The sequence below is a fragment of the Barbus barbus genome (genome assembly GCF_936440315.1).
Source record: "Barbus barbus genome assembly, chromosome: 25".
Lineage (NCBI taxonomy): Eukaryota > Metazoa > Chordata > Actinopteri > Cypriniformes > Cyprinidae > Barbus > Barbus barbus.
In genome coordinates this window covers 14,809,487-14,836,211 of record NC_136753.1, presented here as the reverse complement: position 1 = coordinate 14,836,211, position 26,725 = coordinate 14,809,487, and the positions used below count along the sequence as shown (strand labels likewise).

General features: G+C 35.9%; 1 protein-coding gene across 1 annotated transcript in view; it reads right to left on the bottom strand.

The window, feature by feature from the left end:
• LOC306845402 (kinesin-like protein KIF1A) overlaps positions 1 to 26,725 on the bottom strand; it is a 102,789-nt gene that overhangs the window by 14,798 nt on the left and 61,266 nt on the right. The window contains exons 19-43 of the mRNA XM_079378179.1: positions 20,929 to 21,131; positions 19,163 to 19,242; positions 18,995 to 19,070; positions 17,653 to 17,732; positions 17,439 to 17,545; positions 17,265 to 17,345; positions 16,680 to 16,860; positions 16,093 to 16,165; positions 15,872 to 15,962; positions 15,630 to 15,778; positions 15,353 to 15,531; positions 14,441 to 14,578; positions 12,342 to 12,638; positions 9,161 to 9,279; positions 8,720 to 8,805; positions 8,211 to 8,346; positions 7,401 to 7,563; positions 7,215 to 7,305; positions 7,010 to 7,128; positions 6,841 to 6,896; positions 3,862 to 3,970; positions 3,603 to 3,669; positions 3,396 to 3,480; positions 3,199 to 3,304; positions 436 to 462 (exon numbers count right to left, since the gene is read on the bottom strand). Coding sequence (XP_079234305.1) covers positions 436 to 462; positions 3,199 to 3,304; positions 3,396 to 3,480; positions 3,603 to 3,669; positions 3,862 to 3,970; positions 6,841 to 6,896; positions 7,010 to 7,128; positions 7,215 to 7,305; positions 7,401 to 7,563; positions 8,211 to 8,346; positions 8,720 to 8,805; positions 9,161 to 9,279; positions 12,342 to 12,638; positions 14,441 to 14,578; positions 15,353 to 15,531; positions 15,630 to 15,778; positions 15,872 to 15,962; positions 16,093 to 16,165; positions 16,680 to 16,860; positions 17,265 to 17,345; positions 17,439 to 17,545; positions 17,653 to 17,732; positions 18,995 to 19,070; positions 19,163 to 19,242; positions 20,929 to 21,131 — 2,899 coding nt within the window. The remainder of the gene's footprint in view (positions 1 to 435; positions 463 to 3,198; positions 3,305 to 3,395; positions 3,481 to 3,602; positions 3,670 to 3,861; positions 3,971 to 6,840; positions 6,897 to 7,009; positions 7,129 to 7,214; positions 7,306 to 7,400; positions 7,564 to 8,210; positions 8,347 to 8,719; positions 8,806 to 9,160; positions 9,280 to 12,341; positions 12,639 to 14,440; positions 14,579 to 15,352; positions 15,532 to 15,629; positions 15,779 to 15,871; positions 15,963 to 16,092; positions 16,166 to 16,679; positions 16,861 to 17,264; positions 17,346 to 17,438; positions 17,546 to 17,652; positions 17,733 to 18,994; positions 19,071 to 19,162; positions 19,243 to 20,928; positions 21,132 to 26,725) is intronic.

Here is a 26,725-nt window from a genome sequence, read left to right as displayed (position 1 = left end):
TAGCCAAAGTTCTAAAAGCATTCCCTGTTAGCTGGGAAGGTGACTATGATCTCTACCACACCTCCTGCAGATGATTTAGCCAAAACGCAGCCCATACAAAAGCCAAGCCATGCAATCCAGTCACCTAGAGGTGCCAAAAATGTCAAAAACATACAACAGAACAGAAGCTTCACACACAAAAGCATTTCCATGGGAGCCAGAGTGAAATTCTCTCACATTTTCAGAAACAGTAGGAGGGAAGGAGAAAATAAATAAACCAACAAGAACGCAGAAAGAGCAGTATTTAAGAGCCAAAAAATGGTGCAAAGAACGATGGAGGTTGATTGAACAGATGGCCATATAAACAAAAGGATGAAAAATACACATTCTGTGTGTGTGTGTGTGTGTGTGTGTGTGTGTATCTTATGAGAGGTAAGGGATTTAAAGGTAATATACCTAGGCATGTCCGAATCAAGAAACTGTCTGGAAAAACACAAAACAACATTCTGTTAGTGGACTAGAGAAATATCAGCAAAGCTTGTGTGGAGGCCCAGCAGCTTGTTTCCAATCATGTGACTTATTGTTTGAATATAATGTGGCTGTCAAGGCCTCTGCACAACTCTCCTGTCACATATTTGTCCTTGTTCCTTTGCATTGGTGCATGAATCCAGCTCTGATACATGGTTTTATAGGTAGTGTGGACTATCTGTGGTTAAATCGCAGGAGAGGAGGTCACTGCTGCTTGAAACGGAAGGTTCGAATGACTCTTTTATGTTTCAGTGGGGTTCAGGTGAACAAATTTGATAATATATCTAAAAGATTCTGACTTTACTTCATGTTTGCAAAGTCTGGATGCTGATATATGATGCCCATCTAAGGTAAAGTCCTAGTAATGCATTGCAGATGACAAAATGCATTGTTTGGCTACTAGCATAACATGATATGTGAAATGTGGCCTTTTGTTTACAGTCACTATCATGATGAGAGAGTGTTAATGATGGATCTGATCAGTGAAGTGTTAATAAATTAGCTTCTAGTGATTTTAAATGGTAAACATTCTTCTGAAATACGTCTTCACATGCAATTCAGAACTACGTGATGGTGACTAGCAGAGATGCCGAGAACTCGATCCACTGTGTGGTTCAGTGAGCGGGTAGTTGAGTCTGAGCAATGGAGTGTGGACAGAGTGAATGGAATGAACAGATGAGAATGGACACAAATGCAGATCAGCATCAGATGGGAAGACTTGCACAGTCAGCAAGGAGGTGAACTAGAGAACCATTTCCCTGTCTTTCTGAAAATAGTGAATTCATATTTTCAGATTGTTGGTTCAATAAAATGTGACCTCCTTCATCAAGGCTAATAAAACCACATTGTGTCTTACGTGCAGTGTTTTATAAAACAGGAAAAGAGCAGCTGCATGGATTAGTCTGTCAATCAAGCGATGCGTTAAAAACATCCTGACCCCCTGTGGTTATGTCATGCGGCAATGTCTCCGCAATGATTACGCAATCCTACAGTTGTGAAAGAGGTGTGTTGAGAAGTTGCGTTAAGATATTCTAAGCATTTATCAAGGCTTATTCTATCTGTGTCTATCTGTACCTATGCCTTTCAAAAGGTACACCTTTGTACCTAAAATGTCCATATTGGTACCTAAAGTGTGCATATTAGTATCTAAAAGGTACAAAAGTGTACCTTTTGAAAAAGTACTGCCTCAGTGACAGATTTTGTACCTTTTTTCTGAGAGTGTATAAATCAGTGTGAGAGCTGAATGAGAGTCAAATTTTTGTCAAATTTGGAAACAAAATCTGTTGAGATTCATTTTGTTTTCCATAGCTAGCCAAATGCTAACCATAGTTTTCAGTAACCTACAATCTCACTATCAACTTTTTAGATAGAAAATTGATAATCTAAGAAAAAAATTACAAAATAAAAAAAAAATTAACAGCAGATGTTCAGATTAGGTCTTTATATAATGTCCAACAGTGATCCTGTAACGACAAAAGCTCAAATAAAAGCTAATGAAACATTCCTCATGTAATATGTCAAATTAAAACAGTTTAATTACGCTATCATTCAAAAATAACTTTTTTCCAGTTCATTTATACTACAATTAAAAAATGCATATATATTTTTTAACAAGGATGCATCAATTTTAACAGTAAAGACATATCTAATTTCATAAAAGATTTATATTTCAAATAAATGCTGTTCTTTTAAACTAACCTAGAAAAAAATAAAATAAATAAATAAAGGTTTCATTTAAGAAATGTTTCTTAAGCACAAAATCAGCATATTGAATAATTTTTGAAGGATTATGTGACACTGAAGACTGGAGTAATGGCCACCGAAAATTCAGCTTTGACATATATTAAAACAGAAAACAGTTATTTTAATAACTAAATAATAATATTATTCCACAATGTTTGTTTTGATCAAATAACTTAAGCATAAGAGACATCTTTAAAAAAACATTTTTAAAAATCATATAGACCCTTCTGAATGGTACTGTTGAATGGTAGTGTAGTTTTAAGATCCCCTGGCCTCTTGTTTTGACATCTTTTGAGGTTCATTTTGGTTCCCTTTTAACTGGAAGATCAGATTCTCCCAAACCCCATGTAATGTGCAGCCTCTTGTGAATCTTAAAAGCCTTAATATGGCAATACTAGGATGTGCCAGTTATCAGCCACCACAACCATGAAGCAAGTTACGGTATTTTTGTGCAAACGGAACATAAAATGTGAATATACTTCTTGTCTTAATCTAAGGCTGGCACTGTGGCTGTGCTGTTTGATTCTGAATCACTCCTTTGAGACAGGCCTTTAAGAGTTGTTTTGAAGGTTTGGTTCACTGACTCATTGCTATTTGGCAAAAACTCATCGCTTTAAAGTTGTGCAGAGAACTGTTTGTCACAGGCTTGGCTCCAGCTCTCAGATCATGAGCCAAGGCTGAGGAGAGAGTCGTATTAAGTACAGCAATCACTAAAATGGAGACCTGGTTTTAAAAAGAGAGTAGTGGGAAACAGCCAAAGTGAAGAAAATCTGCTACTGAGTGTGGAGAAAAAAGGCTTCATGACTCCCTTATGGAAGTGTTCTTGAATATAAAATGACAAGCATATATTTCAAGATGTCTTGTGTTTAGTGTTAAAGTCACATGAGAATTTGTAAACTGCCAAACTGGTCTTTTGATGTCTTGACATACTTAAGGTTGGGAACGTACCTGTCATCTTGTGTGGGTCGGATGTATCCTGCAGACAGTATGTTGAGCGAGAGAATATTGGGGTCGATGATTGTCTCATCTGCTTCAGGCGTGTTCCGGATGCGCCCTGTCAAACACAAAATATGTCACATTTGTAGAAAATCATCAAATCTCGCTCTGGTTTACACATAAGCTTTTAATTTTGAGTCCAAACTCACCTACAACTAGCTCTCGCACTTCCTTCCACTCAATATCTTGTCCTGACTCATGTACTATGGTGATTGTGACTCTCCTTTGGATGCCCTGTTATGTAAATGTTGAATTATTATTTTGTTATTACATAATAATTTTGTACTCTAATGTTAAATCAAAACACACAAGGGAAAGGTAAATGGGCAGAAAAGAGAGAGAGAAAAAAAGAGTACCTGATGTAACATGAATGTGCCATGGCAGGGCATGCCTACCCGGTGATCCACTACAGCTGGGATATAGCTGGAAGGGAGAGATGTGTCAAATACAATAACCATCACTGTCATCTTTCTTAGACATAACTGTTTTCATATAAGGTACCATATAACAAATTTATTCAATCACCTTTACAAGCCCCAGTAAACAATTTTACAATCTATTCTACTCAGATGGTAATTTAAAGTGAAAAGGTCAACAGTTATACTAGATACTTACTCTCCATTGGCCTCTAGCTCACAGATTTCAAAGAAGACCATCAGGTCATATTTACAGTGGCACGGTCCTGCCGTGGGTCGTGTGAGAGCTGTCAGTTTAGTGGCAGGTACTACGCAGAAAACAGAGAAAGTCGTATCAATATTGAGTTAATCGTAGACCAAAGGATAGAATAATTCAATGGCAGGTGAGAGGGATACTAGAATTCCACAGGAGAGAGGAAGATATGGATCACAGTATAAGAGGAGAAATAGACCAAAGTTAGAGAGGAGCAGGAGCGGGAGATCAGGGGTCCGAAGTAAAGGCACACTGCTGTTAAGATGAATAAAGTCATGTGAATTACAGTGATACCTGAACATCTAATAATGCCGAGCAGAATTATTACAGGAATAGTTCACCACATATAAAAAAGTTTCTTCCCTTGAACATAAAAAGTGAATTTTTGAAGAATATTCTGGCCACTTTTATTTCCATGTAATGTAAATTAACAAGGACTAGGGCTGTCAAACACCAAAATGACAAAAAAGAACCATAAAGGTAGTACTGTATCATGAAAGTTATTCATGTGACTTGTGTGCTATTTTATAAGTCTTCTGAATTTATATGATAGCTAAATATTGAGCCAGTGAGTTAAAACAGAAAACCAGATTTGTTTGATTTATAAACAAATCATTCAGATTTTGCCAACTAGCCACAAGATATAAAATTAGTTGAAAGAAATCAAACTTTACTTCTTTCATGTGCTTACATGAACAAGATGTCAAGATACTGCTTCAGAAGTTTCAGCTTTTTTGGAGTTATCTGACAGCTTCAGTCCACATTAACTTATGATATATGGGAAAAAAATGATTATATGAACTTTTTATGAAGGTGAGTAAATTATCACAGAATATTCAATTGAGGATTTGAGGATGAACTATTCCTTTAACACACACTTAACTAATATCCTTATAAATAATTGTTATAAACACTTTTTCTTTTGTCTCTTTCTGTAAGACAAACCAGTAAATATGATCCATCAAGAGACAAGCAACATAAAAAATAACAGCCAATAACCTAATATTTAATAATAATGACCCAAAACGAATATCCCACAGAGGTTTAGGGACCACTGCTTCATCAAGCACAGTTTCAAGTGAAAGAACAACCAGTTTTACTCATGCACTGATACATTCTTATTCCAGTACTATTATTCAGTTTATTTCTGGTGAATGATGTCAGAGAAAAAGACTAGAATTGTCCATCTGCTTGATGGGGTTTGTATGGAGAGGCTGAGGGAGAGAAAAAGACAGACACCCACACACAGTATTAACAGGCCGAAACACAGTCCCTGGAACAAAGCGTCTTTCAGTCTGTCAATGCAGAGAGTTTGTGTGACTCTCAGTGAAATGGGGAAAATGAGTGGACACTTTGTCTAAACATCACCTATTTTTCGATTTAAAACATTCCAAGAAAATGGAATGTAACTGTTTTCTATTTTAATATATTTTAAAATGTAATTTATTTTTGGGACAACAAAGCTGAATTTTCAGCAGCCATTACTCCAGTCTTCACTGTAAATAAAAGTATTTGTGCTGCTTAATATTTTCATGAAAACAGATACATTTCCATTCAAAAGTTCTGGGTAAGTATGGAAAAAAGAAAAAAAACAAACAAAAAAAAAAACATCAAAAGTGAGAATAAAGACATTTGTAATATTACTAAAGATGTCTATTTCAAATAAATGCTGTGCTTTTGAGCTTTCTATTAATAAAAAATCCTGAAAAAGTACCACTGTTTCCATACAAATATTAAGCAGCACAAACATTTCCCACATAAGAAGAAAAGTTTCTTAATCACCAAATTGTGTATATTATGTTACGTTATGTTATGTTATATTATATTACATTATATTAAACATGCATTAGACAGACCAGAGGTTCAGTTTCAGGGACATCCTTTGGCCTTAGGCACTCAGAACCATTACAGACCCGGCTTCTGCGCTTTTATTACTGAACAGATAGACAAGGGTGGGGCCGGCAGTGTGGCTTGCTCCTCCCCCTCAAGGAGGTAGGAAACAGCCACGCCTGCTGCACTGAGGGCATGGCTTGACAGAGAGTCCACCAGAGCCCCACTGAAGACTTCTGGCAGCAGGTAGCGAATCAGCTCCAGGTTCTTCTCCCGATCAGCAGGGGTGTCGTTATCTGCGGCTACACCCACCACCAACAACATAAAGACTGTGACATGGGCACATGGACCCCAGACAGCAACATAAAACAGGCAACACAAAGGACAAAGCCAAGAATATGTACTAAACAGCTTCAGCCTCAATGTAATTTGGCAGGAGACATTAAAGGTGTCATCAGATGCAAAATTCACTTTTACATGGTGTTTGAACATAAATGTGTGTTGGCTTGGCAGTGTGTGTACACAACCACCATATAGTGATAAGAATGTGCCCCCGATGTACCTAAATGAATCTGTTTGCGCAAATCATTCGTGATCCAGCTTCACCTACAGAAGAAGTGAGTATTTTTTATGTTTTTTTTAATGAATCTTTGCAAATCGCCTCTCCTAATAATGTGCTAGTTAACAAGTTCCATTACGAATGTGGCTAAAGTTAACAGTATCATGAGAACGGCTCGTCACCCCATGGAAGATGATGATGATGATGATGATGTATTTATATAGCGCATTTATTGTGTATGGAAGAGAGGGCGGGGTGAGCAGAGCTCATTAGCATTTAAAGGGACATACACCAAAACGGCTCGCTGTTGTGTTGTTTTACGCTACCATTGAAAAATGTTAACCAAAGTATGCTATATACTTTTCATGAAGACCCTAAAGAATCATATCAACTTGTGGAAAATGGGCATCTGATGTCCTCTTTAAAAAACAAATAGCATTTAAAAAAAAAAAACATGTAGTGGCCTATGAAGTGAAAAGGAGGGGCTTCTATGTTAATGGTCATAAAAAATTATCATAAATATTCATTGCCCTCACCTGGTTTGGAAAGAGGCATGACTCTTGGGAACTGTCGTCTGCATGGGCGCAACGGGCTGAAAAAAAAAAAAAGATCTAGCTGTCATTTCAGTATATTTGATGGATAAATCCAGACATTTGTAGCATGTATTAACCAGAGTTGGAAATAATAAATATAGCCTGGATCTACCTAATGAGATCTTTGCAGAGCAGAGGGAAAGGCTGCTTCTGGTAATGTCCAAACACTTCAAACACTATTGGCTGAGTCTTTATGTACTCTATAAAAGACTTAGTCACTTCCACGGCAATCTGGAAAGTCAGAGAAACAAGTGTTTTACCCTCAGTCTAATAAAATCTGTGTGACGTGGTGCTGTGTGTTTTAGTGTAAAGCTCACATTTTGCACATGATAGAAGCCAAGTGGTGGACCACGCCCAGTGTTCTTCAATGGCTCTGTGGAAAACGCTTCGTCGTGCCTGTGAATAAAACTACAAACGAGAAGTTTAATGAAAGTAAATTAGATACAGAAAAATGACAAAGGTCCGCTAGTGGAAAGAGACCAGAACAGAACAGAGGGACTTACTTGAACTGGCAAAATATGTCTGCGTATTCTGCGGATATGCTTGATGCCTGCAGCACAGTAACTCTGAATGTAAAGACTTCTCCAATCCTCAAGTGATCCAGAGCGCCGTCCAGTATGCCATCAAGACTGGTTTTGACAGGGCTGTCCAGCTCCTCTGGGTTAGCTATGAAAAGCACATGAACGAAAAGATGTCAAGTCAAAGAAATATGAAATCTCCATGGGATAGCTGAAGCATATACGGTGGGGTGGTGATGGCGCAGTGGATAAGAGACATGCCTTTGGTGTGAGAGACCCGGGTTCGAATCCACTGTGTGACACCAATGTGTCCCTGAGCAAGACACTTAACCCCCTAGTTGCTCCAGAGGCGTGCGACCTCTGACATATATAGCAATTGTAAGTCGCTTTGGATAAAAGCGTCAGCTAAATGAATAAATGTAAATGTATACGTAGATGCATACTTCAGTCACACAAACTCAAAGGTTATGTTTTTTACTTACACAGACTACCATTAATACTTTTATTCAGCAAAAATTTATTAAATTGATCAAAAGAGGCAACAAACACAATAATGTTACAAAATATTTTTTTTGAATAAATGCTGTTCATTCTATTCATCCTGAAAAGAAATATTAAGCTGGAAAAATGTTTTTAACTGTGAATATAAGAAATTATTTTTAATAAGAAGTTAAATGACTGTTTTTACTGTTTTTGGTCACATTATTGTAGCCTTGAGCATAAAAGACATTTAAAATATACCAATCCTAAACACAATTTTCATTTAATATGTCCAGAATATTCAATGTTTCTTACCTGCACAGGTATTATTGTTGACCTCATCTGCTGACATTCCCATCTCTGCATTTTGGCCCTCACCCTCCACAATTCGCAGCTCTTCCTGAGAGACAGCAGCACGTGAAAGACCAGAAGGACAGGACTCTGACTGGAACTGCTCAACAGAAAAGAGAAACACTTGAAGTAAGTTGGCATCATATGAATATCCACATTGATAAGATCAGTATAGCTGGTCACAAGTATATGTTGTTATGGTTCTCACACGTTTGACCTATGGATTTACATGTTCTTCTATGACTTTACTATAATTTAAGAATTTTGAGAAAAAATGTTTTATTGAATATTCACTCATTTCAAGACAAAAAAAAAAAACTAGCATAACTAAAAAAAGTTCATATTGGCTATACAAATATCCATGACTTTTTAAGATTTCATCAATTTCATTTACTTCAATTTAAGATGGTCTTTTCAGCTTGGTCTACCCTTTCTGTGAAATTGCTTCATTATAACTGTTAAAATGTTAATACCTTCTCAAACTGCTGGTCTTCAAAAGAAATCTTGGCAGTGCCTGACTGTCGGACACCAGAGCCATAGTCTGGTGCCTCTTCATCGGCTGGAGGAAAAACCAGAGCACCTTCACATCACTTCCTCAAGAAGTCACACACAGTTTGCCCTTCATACTGTACACACACATCCTCTAACACCAAATGAAATTCTGTTCCCTTAAACTAAAGATGTATCTACCAATTTTAAACATTTTTTTTAATTTATTGAATATTTAATAGCGCATATTATTTTAATATTGATTTTACATTTACATTACTACTGTCATCATTTAACTTAAAATTAATCACCATTAATTTAAAATGATTCAACATTTTGATAATAGACAATAAAATGATACATTAAAATATGTGTCCCTCTACTCACCAGTAGGTTCTGCAAGATACTTGCAGTCCTAATCTTACCTGATATTGCCTGCACAGCTACTCTGAGGAAACCTTTGACCTCTCCCTTCTCATTGACGATGGCAACCCGATGGACCAAGGGCACAGGATAGAGCAGATTACTCAAATACACAAATGCCCTAAAGGAGAGAGGGAAGAAGAAAATATTTGTCCAAGGGATCGAGTGTACAGCAAACAGGACAGACACAACATTGAGCGACATACAGACACAAGCAGGCACTGCTGTGGCCCTGGACATGATTATTCCTCACAGATCAGGGTACATGATATAAAACAGGAAGGTGTGAGTATTTTTAAGATTTTGGGTAAGTTTAAGGAGCATGGGATTGAAGTGAAGATAAACCCTAAAAAAAATACACAGAAAAGAAATCTGAGACCACATTGAAAATTGAGGATTATGTTTCATTTAAAACTACAAAACTAGAAAGGACTTTGACAAATGTAATGTACACTACAGCTCTAAAGTTGTTGTTTTTGTTTTTTGAAAGAAATTAATATTTGTATTCAGCAAGGATGCATTAAATTCATCAAAAGTAACATCTATAATGTTACAAAATATTTATATTTCAAATAAACACCAAATCAGCATATTAGAATGATTTCTGAAGGATCACGTGACACTGCAGACTGGAGTAACGTCTGTTGAAAATTCAGCTTTGCCATCTCAAGAATAAATTACATTTATTTTAAAATACATTATAGAAATAGGAAACAGTTATTTTATATTAACATATGTTTTATGTATTTTAGATCAAATAAATGCAGCTTTTGGTGAGCATATGTTCTTTCAAAAATAATAAAATATCATACCGACCCCAACCTTTGAACAGTAGTGTAAAGAAATATATAGAAATAAAAAAAGAAATACTTAACTGCAGGTCACTAATCAAATAAGCAAATGTGTAACGCTGAATAAAAGTTTCTTGCTTCCACAAACAAAACTTTCTGAAAATCATGTTAATTGCTCAACTCACCCTTTCACTCAAATTATAGTACTGATAATATTATTTGTAAATTAAAAATGTACAACATTTTGCCTAGTGGTCTCAAAGGTTAGGACTTCACTGTATGTGTCAAATGTACAGACTATATGAAAGAACAGCTTTTGTGGCTCAATATGTTTTTGAGTGAATGATTGGGGTATTTGGATAATCTATACATCCGTGATCAGAACCAGAAATAGGACTGTTTATTTAAAACCCAAAGACCCTAACTTTGGTTCTACCGTCAAGGACTACATTGCCCATTCTCCACGTGTAGACACATACGGCAGTGCTGAACAAAAAAGGGGGTTTGGTGAGATACAAAAAAGCATGCTTGTGACAAAAAAGGTGAAGGAGGTGACATAAAATGTAGCAGTACAGGACACTGTGAGCGTGAACATACAATACCATTAGCAAATACCAAAAAATAAAGGTAAATAAGATACTGCAAAAAAGCGGCCATACTATCACAAATGTGCAGTGCATTGCACAAGCGCAACTTAAAAGGGTGAGCCAATTCATCAAAGGTTTCCATGTAAAATCTCACAAAAAAGGTTGAAATACGGCATATGATCTCACATGCCCAGAAGAGAGACAGCTGTGCTAGAAACCAGCTCTTTCATCTTGAGATATATGAACTCTCTGAGTTAACCAAGCGGCTGAATTACAGGAACCAATTAGTAAGTCGTTAGATGAATAGCTATTTTCTCATTCATCAGACATTCATGCCATGTAACGAAAATCTGGTCTTGTTTGTTTCTGCGGTACACAAAACAAACAGCTAATATGAGTGTTTGGAGATAGCACTTCAAAGCTGACGGACCCCTTTGAAGAAGTGATGCGGTGCATGTAAAGCTGGGACACAGACCTTGGCGTGATGCTAAAGCCATAGCTGCGCTGGGTGGTGCCGCTGATTTCAATTACCACAAACATTTGGCCGAAATGAAACCCCGAAGCTCAAGGTGTGTGTCTGCAGCGATCAGATGAAAGTCAAATGTATGATAATGGGAGAAGGCGGGGTAAAGTCCAGACATGCTGACTAAAATCCAGGAATTCTTCCCATAGGAAAGACAAAATCACATCTTTTTAAAACCGTAGAGGTTTCTCCTACAGCAATGAGATGGAAATCAAGTGGAGAATTTCTACTCCACCACAAGGGTCATTGACAAATAGCAGGTGCAAAGATAAATAAAAGAAAAATCTTTGAAAAATGTTGTTTAAAACACGTGCTCTCAATACTTAGAAATGTATTCATATCGTTTCCACAAGATGACATATGGTGTAACCATCAAATAAAAAGTGTATAGTGTGTGTGTGTGTGTGTGGCATTACATAACCTGAACCAACCCATTACAACCTAAAATAACTTTACCTTGTCATAAATATGTCAAATCATTTAACATTTTAATAGACTTTTTGACCTTGACACAAAGCCATGAGGGTCTGCAGGGGTCCCCTCTATATCTTATTTCCTGTTTTACTTCTGCATCTTGATCACACCACATGACATTAATTTGACGAAAAATATTTGTCAAATATTTGTAATAATTTAAAAAGACAGATTCATTGTTTTTAATAAATAATAATATAATAATAAATAATAAATATTATGCCAAGCTATAATGGATTTTACTTGATGTGTATTTAGAATATTATATTATTTTTAGATTTTCTTTTCTGAGTGCTTCATTTTTTGTACATTTGTACCAATGTGACATTTGTCACATCATAAACCCAAACACCAAAATCAACAGAGATCTCTATATAATTGCAATAAATAAATAAATACTGTAAATAAAAAATCTCAAATTGACCATCGTCTCTTGTCCTTTTATTAAATAGCTCTACTGTTGGTCAATAACATTTGTATTTACTTTTATACTTCTTTATTTGAAAGCTCACTCAGAAGAGATGTACAGACTCACAGCAATTTTAAATTTAATTCAACTATAAAACTATTTGAATATGTCTAACATATACCTTTTTCAGTTATGTGTTTGTGTATAAATGTAAGCATTATGCAAGCAAAATGTTTCATGGTTAAGTGTACATATTGTACACATGACACTGTATACACATTACAGTTTGTGTGAGTGCTGTGCAATACCCAGTTTAAAAAGGAGCTGTTTTACAACAACTCAGTCTCAGTGTGAAAGAGCTAGTTTCCTTTCCCAGCATGCTCCTGAAACCTCACCAACCTGCCCACTACACTGAACAATGGTGAGCGATCATAAAACGGGTCCTCAGCTTTGCCGGAGCTTCTGCAGAGCTCGCCCTCATCATCATCATCCTCCCCCTCCACCTCCTCAAAATCCGAGCATGGGTCATCCGATAAAAAATCATCGTCCAAGTCATCCAACTCTGTCCCCACCCTCTTGTCAGGCCACGAGTGGACCAGCTCAGTGATTTCAGAGGTTGATGTGGGCTCAGAGGGGGTGGGGGAGGAGTTAGGGTCACTCGCTTGCTCACTAAGGCATGTGGAGAAAAGGGGGTTTCTGGTGTAGCCAAAGACACAGGAGCCCAGTTAGTATGAGGGGCCATCTGTCTTTTTAATTGTTTCTATTCGCAAGTGGATAAGTAAACTCTTTCAATAGACCAATAGCTGGGTCATGGGCATACAACACATACACAACCCAAAAAACACTCATCAGTAATGTGAACAGCAGCCTGAAACAGGATTCCATTAAGTTTGTCCAATATTACACTGTCTTTTTTAAAGAAGTTAATACTTTTTATTCAACATCATTAAATATTTATATTTTCAAATAAATTCTGTTCTTTTGAACTTTGTATTTATCAAACAATCCTAACAAATACGGCACAACTGCTTTTAAAATTGATAATAATTAGAAATGTTTCCTAAGCACCAAATCAGCATATTGATTTCTGAAATATCCTGTGACATTCAAGACTGGAGTAATGTAAAAATGAAATGAAGAGAATATTTCACAATATTACTGTTGTTAATCCATTTTTGATCAAATAAATTCTGGCTTGGTGAGACATTGCAACAAATGTACCAAACCAAAACTTTTAAATGATAGTGTACATTTTATAGGCATAGTTCAACCAAAATGTAAAAACTGTAATAACTTTCTCAAATAATATCATCATCATGTCGTTCCAAATCTGTTTTCTTTTCAGATACTTAGAAAACATTAAATATATCAGCCAATATGTTCAATATAATGAAAGTGAATAAGGATGTGGACTGTCAAGCTCCTCAAAAACACCATAAAAGTAAAGGCAGTTCGGCCACGATAAGACTTCTGACATCATAAAATAGCTTTGTGTGAGGAACAGATCAAAATCTCGACCAAAAAAGGTATTCATTGAAAAGGTTCACTCACACACACCCTAGGTCTCCTTGGTGTATTCAAGAGAGAAGAAGTGATGTCTAGTTCGTGATGCATATCTTTTCAATGAATCGGTTGATGTAGTTCACAAAACCAGTCTAAATGATAACGACTCCCCTAAGCTACTGATTCAGTTGTAGCAGTTAAAAGCTAACGGAAGAGAAAAATGATCAGTGAATAATAACCATTCAAAATCTGTTTGTCATGCAGCGCTATCATACATCTTGGAGATATGGTTCCAGTTTGCACTTATTGTAATTGCATGGAAAAGAGCAAAGTACATACTTAAAAAAATCTCTCTTTTCGAGTTCCACAGAAGAAAGGAAGTCAGACGGTTTTGGAACAACATAAGGGTGATAAAACGAGGACAGAATTTTCATTTTTGTGTGAACTACTCTTTAAAGATATAGTAAAGGCGAGATTAACAGCAAGTCATACAGCTCTGAAGTAGACAGGGTAATGGGAAGTGTGTGACCTAATTTGAAAGTGCATGGAAAATCGATTTCATGCTCCTCTGAATAAAGCAGCATCAAAAATCTTGCACTCTTAAAAAGCGTGTGGGCAAGAACTCTGGACTTATTCCTCAGAGGCATTAGCAAAATTACTTATATCCTGTAGAGATCAGCTTTAACCATTGCTTATTACATTTTTATTACAAGTGTATTACATTACATATTATTGCATTTTCTCGTTCCAGCAGTTTTTCAGGCCTGCAAGATGCTCTGCTATTACAATTACAAAAATACAATGAGAATGGCTAATTTCGAAATGAATTCACTTTCAATGGGCCATTCAAATGAAACATAGTTTGAGGAGAAATCCGACAGGTATGTTGTTGATCATGTGGTTTTATCTGACAGTAGTCAGGGAGGGCAGGGGCATTCTGTACTAAACACCAGCGGGTCTGTCTAGCCATGCTCTGATGTAAGCTTACAACTCACCTTCCAACCAGACGGAACCAGGGAAACCGGTCGTAGAACGGATCGCCTCCAGTCAGCACACTGTCACAGTCTTCAAGAGCATTGCCCGGCACCTCAGCAGCACGATCATACATCTCTCTCATCAAATCCAGCCTCTGCCTGCAGGGGGAAGCATTACACATCACTTGTAATGTAAATACTGGATATATGAAACCCAAGGTGACTCAAAGTGTAGCTGGGTTTTTCTTCAAACACGAGCATTTTGTGTATCGACACTCGATTTTTATTACAGGTAACAGATTTTATTGTTGTTGTCCTGAAATAACATGGCTTCATTATTTTTTGCTACTTTTCAAACACCTTTTATGTACCTTGTACTCATACACTTTGAATCCTAAAATATGAGATTACATGATTCAAATAATGATTATTATATTTGTAAAACTATCACAATAAAACAAAACATGAAATACCAAACAATTTCAGTAATTACTGTGTGAAAATACTTTATAAACATGTATAACAGCACAAAATATGACTGTAATTTCCACCACAACAAAGAATAAAGTTGTAAATGTGGTGGGTACCAAAGAGTCAAAAGAGTCTGTAAAGAGCAGAATGAGATGAACTATGAGACATATGTGAAGAAAATCAAAATGGGCCATTGGGCCAGGATACAAAGAATGCTAACTATAAAATTAGCTTTAGCAAAAACAAAGATGTCAGTCATTTTATTTAAAAAATGCTTAAACTGTTTAAAACATCAAATAAACCAGTAATTTTGAAATGTTGTGGAAATATCATTAGTTGGTTCACAAAAGTACTTGTGAACCACCTGCCCACTGTTGGATACTGACAGTTCACAAATAATTTAATGAAAGTCTAAATAGCCTAATCTGCTTTACAGAAGTTTATTCTCAAATTTTTTTTTACCTGAGCTTCTCCATGGTCCAGTAATGTGTGGCTCCATTTTTCTGATCTTGGACTTCTACAGCCACAATGGTGCGAGGGAATGGGCTTTTCTCGCGGTCTTTAGCTGTCTCGGGTGGTAACAGGTCAGGCGGAAGTGGAGAGTAAAGCGTGTCCGTCAATAACACGAACTGGAACTGAACCTGTAAGTGACATTAGGCAAAAATCAATAAAGACGCTGTCATATTTTAAAGGTTTAGCAGAGTGATACAGATCTTTCTGGTCTTTCTAAAGCTTTCACCTTCTTCTTTAGCTCTACGCTAATGGCATTGGCCTCCTTGAGGAAGATGGCATTGCCCCAAAGCAGATCTCTGAGAGATGTGAACTGATAACATCTCCATTTACGGAAACCCCACAGAGCCAGTTCTGTCTCCCTCTCAGTCCATTGCACTACGGGTATAAGAGATTGAAATACAAGAGGCTGAGTTATTTAAACTGAGTCATTGTGATTAGTTCAATTTTTGCCATTCACAATCTAGTCACCTTCCTCCTCAGGTTCTTCATCTTCCTCTGCTGCATCAGGGTAATAACGATCTACCTGCTTCTGCAGGGCTTCTAACCTGCTCTCATAGTCCTGTAAAAGACATACAGTATAGTGAAATATCAACACTAAAAAAGTGTCATATCATACTTAATTGTAAAGTTATGAGCATAGGGGGAGAAAAGTTTTATTTTAAGCTCTTTATGTTGTTTACGTCACTTACTAATCTCTGTTGCTCCAGTAGATTGTTGGCCTCTTCTCTCTCTTTGCGATACTGATCCTCAAGTTCCTGCAGTCTATACAAACAAAGAGCTGATGACTCTGACGACATAAATGTCACATCTTAAAGGGGTCATATGAAGCAATTTAATTTTTCCTTTGTCTTTGGAGTGTTACAAGCTGTTTGTGCGTATATAAGATCCGTAAAGTCTCAAAGATTAAAGTCTCAAACCTAAAGACATATTCTTTATAAAAGTTAAGACTTGTCCTCATTCAAACACGCCCCCACAAATCTACGTCACTGTTTTGGAAAATTTGCATAACACCGCCCAAATGTATACGCAACGAAAGAAGGCGTAACCTTAATCAGAGCACACCTCGCTTTTCAGAACGATGAGCTTTGCAAAAAATCGAAGTGTTTCAGAAAGGCGGGGCAGAGAGGAGCAACAATAATGTATGGTATGTGAAAAATAATGTTTTTTAAACCTTAAACCGTATAAACACATTGCATTACACCAAATACTGTTCTTTTTAGCAATATCACATGACCCCTTTAAACTTATTCTTGAATTTCCGTCATGTTTCCTTTACCTCTGATCCATTTCCTGTTTCATATCAATGCCCTGTTTCTCCAGAAGTTCTCTCTGAGCAAAGGCCCAGTCTACAGGCTCCATTGGAGTCTCAGCGCAGGGGGTTCGTTCACGTTCCTGACGAGCCTGCTCTGGATGGTTGAAGCGGAACACATGGCTCTTGCCCAAAATGATCCGGTTCCCTACAAATGTTCGAGTCAATACAAAAAATAAAAATTACACAGACTGTTTCATTCTACACAGATATGCATAAAAGTGTTTATGCAAACCAATTTAAAAAATAATTGTTTTAAATGTTAGTTTATAAGCATGAAAATATTTTTAAAAATTAAATCACAAACAAATCAATTTAAAAATGAAATCATAAATTAATTAATTTTTAAAAATTAAATCACAAATATTTTAAAAAGTGAAATAAATAAATGAATTAAATTAAATCATAAATAAACAAATTCATTTAAATGAAAAAAAAAATACAAATACAAATTAAATAATAATAAATAAATTAAAATACCTACATAATTGGAACCAACTCATAATGCTTTGAAAAAGTATTGCAGCAGGTGAGGGAAAAGTGTAAACAGACCTGATCTGAGAACAGTTGGTTCTGTTACTCTCTTTCCATTGACATAAGTTTCTGCTCCCTCACACGGCTCAAGAATGACGGCTGTAAAAAAAAAAAAACAGGAAGAACAGCCATAAGTTCTGTGACATATATGTGTATGAGTATGTGTGATTGCAAAGTGCTTCATTAAAAAACCTTCTCCAGTAGGTCCAGTGGTGCTGGTGAAAGTGCAGTGTTCTTCTTTGATGAAGTGACCACTCAAAACAATGTCCTGTCTTCTGCTGGCATCCTCTCTCCCCACCCTGAGCACAGCAACATATCAGACACCTTAGTACTAAATCTACTGAACAGAAGATTGTGAGATTTATATGCACAATGGAGAAAATAAGAAGCTTGGATTGGCACTAACCTGGTAATTCCATCTTTGATGTAATACAGGAGACATTCAGACATCAAAGGATCTTCATTCAGATTCACTAGGTGGGGTGTCTATAATCAGGGCCCAAATTACAAACATTATAGATTTTGTATTTACTGAATGAAATACCAATGCTTGCAAGGCAGCTACTGAATAGTCTTAAAGTTTCAGGTAAGTTTAGGTTTTAGGCTTTGGTTTTGTGTTTAATGCTAAATGCCACAGTAATGATGGACTGCTGTTGTCATTACAATGAGAAGGCATCTTGTTTTCTGTCAGTTTTGTACTAGAATCAATACCTTCATTGGACAGATCTGTCTATATCTGACTATAACTGCATATAGTCGGCATAAACTGGTAACTCCATTTGACTTTTCTCCCTATTGTGATGTATATCTGTGTAAATGGCTTCTTGAACGAGAAATAATGTATGGCAAGAATTTTTGCTTTAATCCATTGGGAATTGATTGGATTTTTGGATTATATGTTAATTGCTGAGACAATCTTTATGCAAACAGATGTAAGAAAGAAGACCATTTGCTAAGTAGGAGTTTTTTGTTTTTTTACTTTTTTTTTACTTCCTAAAGTATGAATCATAGGGGTAGAAAATAGTCTGAATTAAATGGTTCACATTCAATTATTTGCAGATGTTTAATACTTAGAATCAATGGTTTAAACCAAACTCTAGCCAAAATGTTTGGAAAATATCAGAGTAGTGCTGCCTTGCGAGCACTTTCAAAATGTATGTAGACAACCTTTTAAAAGAGGAAAATAAGATAAAAATCAAACAATTTTACTGAGACAGCTGTCTTTACATCAAGTTTCAATATCGAAATCCATGAAAATGCATGCGATTAGATTTAGATATCACCAAATTGTGTAAGATTCCAGACAGGAAAGCCTTTAAAAGCATCATGTGGCCATGATGCTTGAGATCTGAAGTCTTCAAAGTGCTTTAAAGTTTACTATAAAGACTAGAAGGAATTGCAGCACATCAACATTCATATCAGAGAGTAATTGAGCAACAGATCCCTAAATAAAGATCACAGGCGCATTTAAGAGCTCTGATGGGGAAAACACACAGAGGTACGTTAGAACAGTCTGAGAGGAGCGATCAGGAATATAACCACACAGTATCCATGGCAACCAACCTCATTGGGAGAGAACAGCCCAACAGTGTCTATAAAAATGGGCTGAGGTTTTCTCTGCGAGGGCTTCCAGAAGAAGAATGTAAAGACATTTACAGGCTTATTTGGTTATTTGAAAAAATATATTAATCTTAATTTGTGGTCCACCTGCACACGGTTTCTCCCTACAGCCTTTATAACATCTTTACCTTCTTTGGTGAAAAGACTCCAACAGTTCCTCCATCCTCACGCATGGCAACACCCATCTCAGCCAGCAGTGCTTCTCTGTGAAAACCAATTTATAGATGCTTTTAATATGTTAACTTATACATAACATAAAACTGCTTAACAATCACATAAGGCTTCATACAACACACCTGTCCATTCTGATGGCCTCTGTACGGCGAAGCTTCTCTTCCCAGGTTTCATTGAGCTCAGCAATAATTTTCTCTGTTTCCTAAATTGGCATTACAAACGATATCAAGTTAAAATATGCCACCGAATCTATGGTAGTTTTTGTGAGACATACCTTTTGACAGCAAAAGTCAATTTAGTTTTTGGGGTGAGTTAATATGGTAAAATATTTTCAATTACAGAGTTAATACACTGTAAAATTCAGACCTTGAAACTCTCTGCTGCAAGGAACACTTTCTTAGTTTTATTCATTTAAACAAAAACCTCATGAATGCATCATTCTGGAACCAACTTTGTAATATCATAGGAATGACAACTTGAACACATGACCGCAGTCTCACTCATTTCAAGGGTAGGTGTTTGGTTGGTTCTTGGTTAAAATCCACCATCTTTACTAACAGATGCTCATTTCTGAAACCAGTCTCTTTTGAACTAATAACCAGAGCGATAAATGGCATGTGATCAACAGATTCCATTTACATAAAGGTTTTCAGGCTGATTGTCACTGCACCATCAGAGTCTGACCCACAGCAACAGATACGTTTGTCAGATTTTGTAGAATCCACTGTTGCTGTGGTGTACCAATATCGGCATCTGTTGCTGTTGGTCAACGCTTGTTTTCTCCAACTGAACATGTTCAGTCGGGGTTTGCTGGGTCATGGAATGCCTGAGAAGTGACTGTATTCTGGTGATATTAATAGGTGTTGGTCTGCATCTGTTGGTGCACACTGGTAAATTGTTCAAGTTATATAGCCAATGTTATTTTAGTATTATTTACAGTACAGTATACAGTGGTGGATACAATTATAGGAAAATATTGACTTTTTTGCCTCCAAAACATGATTTAATCTCATAATGTTAATGAAACATGCAGATGGTTGCTCTGAGCACAACAAATATCAGATGAAGTGAATCGTACTGTTTTTATCCACACTTAACTTTAATATTTGGTATGTCCACCTTTTGCAGGGACTACAGCAGTTCATCTCTCTGGCATAGTGTCAGTATATTTCCTTAGAACTTCAATACTAATGTTATCTTTCTGCCTTCTGCAACTCAAGCCAAAGGTTTTCCATTGAATGTACAATAGATTTGTCCAGTTCCATCGCAGGTAGTTCCGGCAATAGTTTGTTTTATGGGTACTGTAATGGCCAGTTCACCAAAAACAACTGAAACCTCTTAAATATGCCAAGTGTTCTAATAATATTGGCCAGCACTGTATATGACTGTAGTATCAATTAATATTTTAAATTAGCTTTTATTTTTATATTTTCATTTTAATTGTAGTTTTTGTAATGGTGTTATGTGATTTTGTTATTTTTATCATTTTTTTATATTTCAATTTATATTTCATTTATTTCAGTTTTAGTATTAGTCGTTAGTACTTCAAATTAAACTTATTTTATTTCAGTTAGTTGCTAAACCAACATTTCTCACTTTTTCTATTTTATTCCAGCTTTATTTCAAATAGTGAAAACAATTTTAATAGATTTAGTTAATAATAGAGCATGGCGCTAGCAACGCCAAGGTCATGGGTTCGATTCCCAGGGAAAGCAAGAGCTGATAAAATGTAAAAACTGTAACTTGAATGCAATGTAAGTCGCTTAAAGTGTCTGCTAAATGCATAAATGTAAAATGTAAATGTAAGTTGTAAGGCAAATGTTTGTCATATTTATATTTGAAGGATTTCAGTCAGTGCTGTCAGGGTTTCATGCTTTATGCCAGTCACCTTGAGTCTCTCAATGGCTTCCTCGCTCCCTGGGCTGAACATGATGCGATCATGGAGGTTGCTGATGGAACCAGCCCGGCTGGACAGGGCGGAGAGAGATGGAGAGGGGCTCATCTCCGTCATAGCATTGGTCACTGTGGAGAGATCACCTCTTTGATTGACAGCTTGGCCACTATTGTTATTGTTCTTGTAATCGGATATGTCTGTCGGGAAGGGGTAGAGAGGTGTGGGGGGTGGGAAGAAGGGCAGGGGGTGACAGACACAGAGTTCAGAAAGAAGCAGACAGAAAAGGACGAGCAGAAGGAAGGAAAGGTAGAGAAAAGAAGACAGAGAAAGACATGTAGCTTGAAATGAATTTGAATTCAGAGACCCAGAAATTTCACATGTGAAGAGAAACGCTCAAGAAACAAAGAAAGAACAGACAGTCACAGCCCAGTAAAGGGGACAAGCAGAAATAAAATAAGAGCTCTAGCGCAGGCACCCGGCAGCACAGAGACACACCAGCCATCAGCTACAGCATTACACACCGGCCATCCAATGACAGCAACCTGAGAGCCACGTCTGAAAAATTGAACAGGCATGCATGCATTGATCTGGGCTGTTATTTGACACCAGTGTCTTATATTTGTTAGTGTACATTGAGCAAAATGCTGTTAGTCCATTCAAGCAACTAATGGCAATCCTTTCTTGTCTTAAAGGAATAGTTCAGCGAAAAATAAAAAATTCTGTCATAATTTACTCTGCCTCAAGGGGTCATGACTTGAGAAATGAAATTTGCCTTGATCTTTTGGCATATAAGAGGTCTCTGTACCGTTAAAACATCCAGCAAGTTTCATAGCTTAAAAAGTCCTCGTAATAAACAAAGCATTTATTTAATCCAGCTCCAAAAATGGCTCGTTTTGGATCTGAGGTGATTAAAATGCAGTGGTTGCCTCTAAGTTTAAATGGAAAGAGCACAGACAAAGCCTTATTTTGTTTATATGAACAGATTTCTTTTATTTGTGTTATTTATTTGATTTGGAGCTTGTTTTAAAATTTCAGTTTAGTTTTGTTATTTACATTTACATTATATTTACATTTTGTTATTTAGCAGAGGCTTTTATCCAAAGTGACTTACAAATGAGGAGAACAGAAGCAATCAAAACCAACAAAAGAGCAATAATATGCAAGTGCTATATTATTATAGCGTTATATTTCAATTTCACAAAGAAACGTGCTGCATTTTGTCCAAGCAATAATAAAAGGCAACATTTAATTTATAATTTGTCTTAAATCTCTTGTAAAAAAAAAATAAAAAAAAATAAAAATTGTGAATCGAATCGACTCATCAACTCAAAATCGTGAATCGAATTGAATCGTGAGTTGAGTGAATCGTTACATCCCTACTTCTCACCATAGGCCCCGCCCATTTGCATTCAGTCGCTTGATGGCTGACACTTGATTACGCTGAATGCGAGTGTTGCGTCGCGTCAAAAGTAAATAGAAATTACAATCACTGCCGCTATCTTGTCTACACTGGATACAGTATACAGATATGCATTCGCTGATACTGTTTCCTATGCAGTGACGTTAGCAAATTATAACAGCGGGCAATTACTGAAAAGCCTTAAAAGACACGCCCCTTAAAACAGGCTGTTTTAGACAGAGGGCCAGAATAAGGACTGAAAATAATCAGATTTTCTACATATTTATTTATTAATCATTTCTAATCACTCAAAATAATATTTTTTTTTTGGAGGGGGGGCAAAAAAAACTTTATTACCATTATTAGTAAACCTCAAGGAACATGTAAAAAATAATAAAAAAAATCCATGTCATGACCCTTTTAAACTGTAACTTTCTCTAGTCAGGAATGAAAGCGAGACTGTGAGGGACAAAATTACAGTGTGATTAATTTATGGATTACACTGTTTTTTCAAACACACTGTTCACAAAAATGCCTTTCAAAAAACTTCCAGTTGATAAAAACTCCTTCTGCATAATTTAGGACCTTTAAACAGTGTGTGTCATTGTAAAAACTAAGTCAATCCTTCACAGCCTCATTTTCAACTGTATTAAATTCAGTATGGCATCTAACCTGACTAAGATGTGTACAAGATATGTAGAAAACTGTTTCAGCTGTTTATGTTATGGTGTCCAAAATGTTCATGAGCCAAAAATTACATACACAGAAATGAATTCAGTATATGAGTCTACATGCAATAGTATATCTTTAGTTGGACTTCAGCACAACTACTGCACAATTAAAATGCATTAAGTACAAAATTTAGCAGACTTTATGCCAGTGTAGTATACCAAAAGTAAAATTGCAGGGTATTTTTATTAAGTACATAAATATGTACATGTATATGTGTAGTATATTTGGCATTAAATAAATTTTTTTATTTAGTATATTTATCTTATTTATCTTTATCTTCAATGGGGGATGCTAACCTTAAAACCCAAATGACTTTTATTATTTGGACATTCTTCAGACATTTTGTGTTGCACATAAGAAAGAAAGCCAAATTAGTCTGAATGACATGAAGATGACTAAATGATGACAGAATTTTTATTTTTAGGCTAAACTATCTCTTTAAATATGCATGAAATCACCAATGGAGCATTGGGGCCTGCGATTATACTAAAATTATATCTAAAATACACCTTCAATATCAGTAAAACATATCTAAGAAAATGTCTTAATGAAAATATGCACTAAACAGACTCTTGTCTAAATAAAAGCTGTCTAAAGAGAATGCTATTGCCATGCTATTTTAGCCTGTAGGTCTTTTTATATCTTTAACCCTATCTAGCATTGGCTCATGTCTCATATTAATTAACATACACTTTATATAAGCAAATGTTGACTGTAGTACATTAGCAATGAGCTCATATTTCTGCTAAAAGCCAGTGACCCTCATTCCCGTCCTCTCTAACCAGCGCGATCGTCATCGCTGACCACAGTAAAACCTCCATTACCAGCTCCATTATGCTCTCGTGAAATCCATTTACAATGAAATAACTTACAGCCTACATCTGAGTTACAAAACAACATTCACGGCTCTCACACAGGAAACATCCTCCCACGTTTCTTACTGTGCCAGCATTTCATATAATATCCACCTATCCAACCACTAAATATCACATATCTCTAGTTGAACAGTTACGCTAATACCATATGAAATGCAACTAGGGATATAATAGCTAAATAAATGTATATTCTACAGAGAGTTTGGCTTTGTAATTTCTCTATAACTCTTGCACAATAACATCTCTCAGCTCTGACAGTGCTGCTATGGCAACAGAGCGCTTACTCGGTGCTACTACACTCCTAAGAGAGCTACAAGGCAAGTATCTTGGGTAAAACGTGAGAAGACGTGGCCCCTGGTGACAGATGACTAAACACAAAAGATGGAGACTAAGGATTCTATGCATATAGCAGCTGATATGAGAGGGTTACATAATGTACATTGAAGAAAGGCACTTCTGCTAATATTTTCTGCTTAAGGCAGTCCTCTGTGCCAGTGCATGCAAGGCTTAAGATTAACTAAGCTTTTTTCGCCTCTCTACACCATCAATCTGTTTTTGAACAATGTCTGCGTCACACATACAGAAAATGTGATCAAAGATGAACTAAAAATGTTTTTCACCACTGGCCAGTGACATATCTTACAGTGCAAATAACCAATCTTGTTTTAGCAAAGGTTATTTACACTAACTTCACACAATATTACCCAGACATTTTACCTATAGTATAAATAGAATATCATTTCTGTTCATTCTTTGTCTGAATAGAATCTATATCACTATTTGTACTCAATGTTGTCATTGTAAAACAAAGACTAAAAAGAAATAACTAAATATTAAAAAAATTAAAATAACTAACCAAATGTACTAAAATATTAAAAATCATGTTCGGTGATTACTGTAAAATACGGCTGAAGTAAATGAAAATGTTAGATGTAAAACTTAAATGTAAATGACAATTGGAAATGTTGTTTAAGGATTAAGTACCAGAGTGAATAACCTCAAAAATTGAATAACTGGTTCAAAAAACTAAAAATAAATTAAAATTACTGAAACTAAAATTAAAATTGACACTATAACAACAACTTATTCAAAATATGAATAAATTACGTAATATAAATAACACTGGTGCAAACAAGATTGTATTTTTTTTCTTTATTTTATTTAATTTTTTTATTTGCTGTAAATAGCATCTACCTTCTGTTACACATGTAAATACTTGTTGCCAATCTGAAAATAATTATCCCGTTTTGGAAAAACTGGGCATGATTGTATTTCATCATCACCTACTACCAAAGCCCTGAGGAAAGAAATGTTATATCAAGTCCATTTCATAAAGTTTTATTTTTATCAACTAACCGAAAAAAGCACTTAATGTGGTAACGTCTAAATTAACTGTAAATTGAAATTATTTAACCGGACTAAATCAAGTTATGACAAATTACATACTCCAACAAAAGTCATTTTTATGGATTAGATTGGGAAGAAATGGTTCCTTGATGTAACAATTCCAGGTTTTTCAATTACATGTTTAGTGGAATTGAAGCTTTAAATGTGAGTTGTGTTATGTAGGATATTAAGAAGCATTAGTTTTGATGTTTAGCTGTTAATAAAGCTGCAGCTAGCAACAGGCAGCCACTGCATAAAGCTTCAGAGAACACGAGCTGTCACTCAAACACACATCTGCTATAAACCCCTCCCACTGCGAAATAGCAGATATAAGTTTTTCTCCCATGTCTTGAACAACTGTAGTGCATATTAAACTGAACAGGCTGATTTTTGCATACTGTGTCCCAGAAGTATTCAGACACAAGTCAAACCTATAAAGAATTATTGTCTTGCATTATATTACAAAATTTAGCACTATGTATTATAAAGAAAAGTAGCACTTTGCACATGCAGATGCTACTTTGTTTGATACTTACTTATCTAACTAATTAAAAATAATTAATAATTCATAATAACTAATATGACAGATAAGTGTATGAGTGAAGTCAATTAGTTCATACAGTAAGTGTGACAAAAAAAATGTCCTGCTCTGCATTGCAAGCCAAAAGAGAAACATAACAAAGAGAGAGGGTAAAAAGAGACAGGAAACAAACAGCCCTGCAGCACCAGACTAGATAAAGCAGCTTTCAGCTCAGAAACCACACTAGCAACCAGGGTTAGAAAAGCAACAACCAAATAACCACAATATATCACCAAAATACCACCTCCAAAAATGGCATTTTGGTAATAATCATTTAGATTATTAGAAGACTGTCATGTTTGTCCATTGCAAATGTAACTTTCCTAATATCCACATTATTAATAATAATACAAATATAAGATACTACATAAATAGCAAATATAGCAATGTTGTTATATAATTTAGTATATTATTTCTATAATGGTGAATATATAATGCTATAAATGTTATGTGACAATTATAAAAGCTGGTTAATATATTTAACAGACAAACATTTATGGCTTTCATGGGATATGACATGAACATGGCTCTGATGTGATTTTTGTATGACTGAGAGAGTATGAATTTTCTCTCAAACCCTTGAATGGACCCTGAGGCTGCAGAGATCTGCTTTATCCATAAAAACTGCAAAAGCATAGAAGAGAGAGTGAGATATAGCCCAAGAAACACACATTTCAAACCAGCAAAATCTTCAACTGGCCCCCGAAACGCTGAGAGAGAATGAAAAAGAAGAAACAAGAGTAAGAGAAGCTATAAAAAAAGCTGAACAGAAAACAAGAGAACGACAGAGAGGAAAGTGAGACGAACTGTTTGACACAA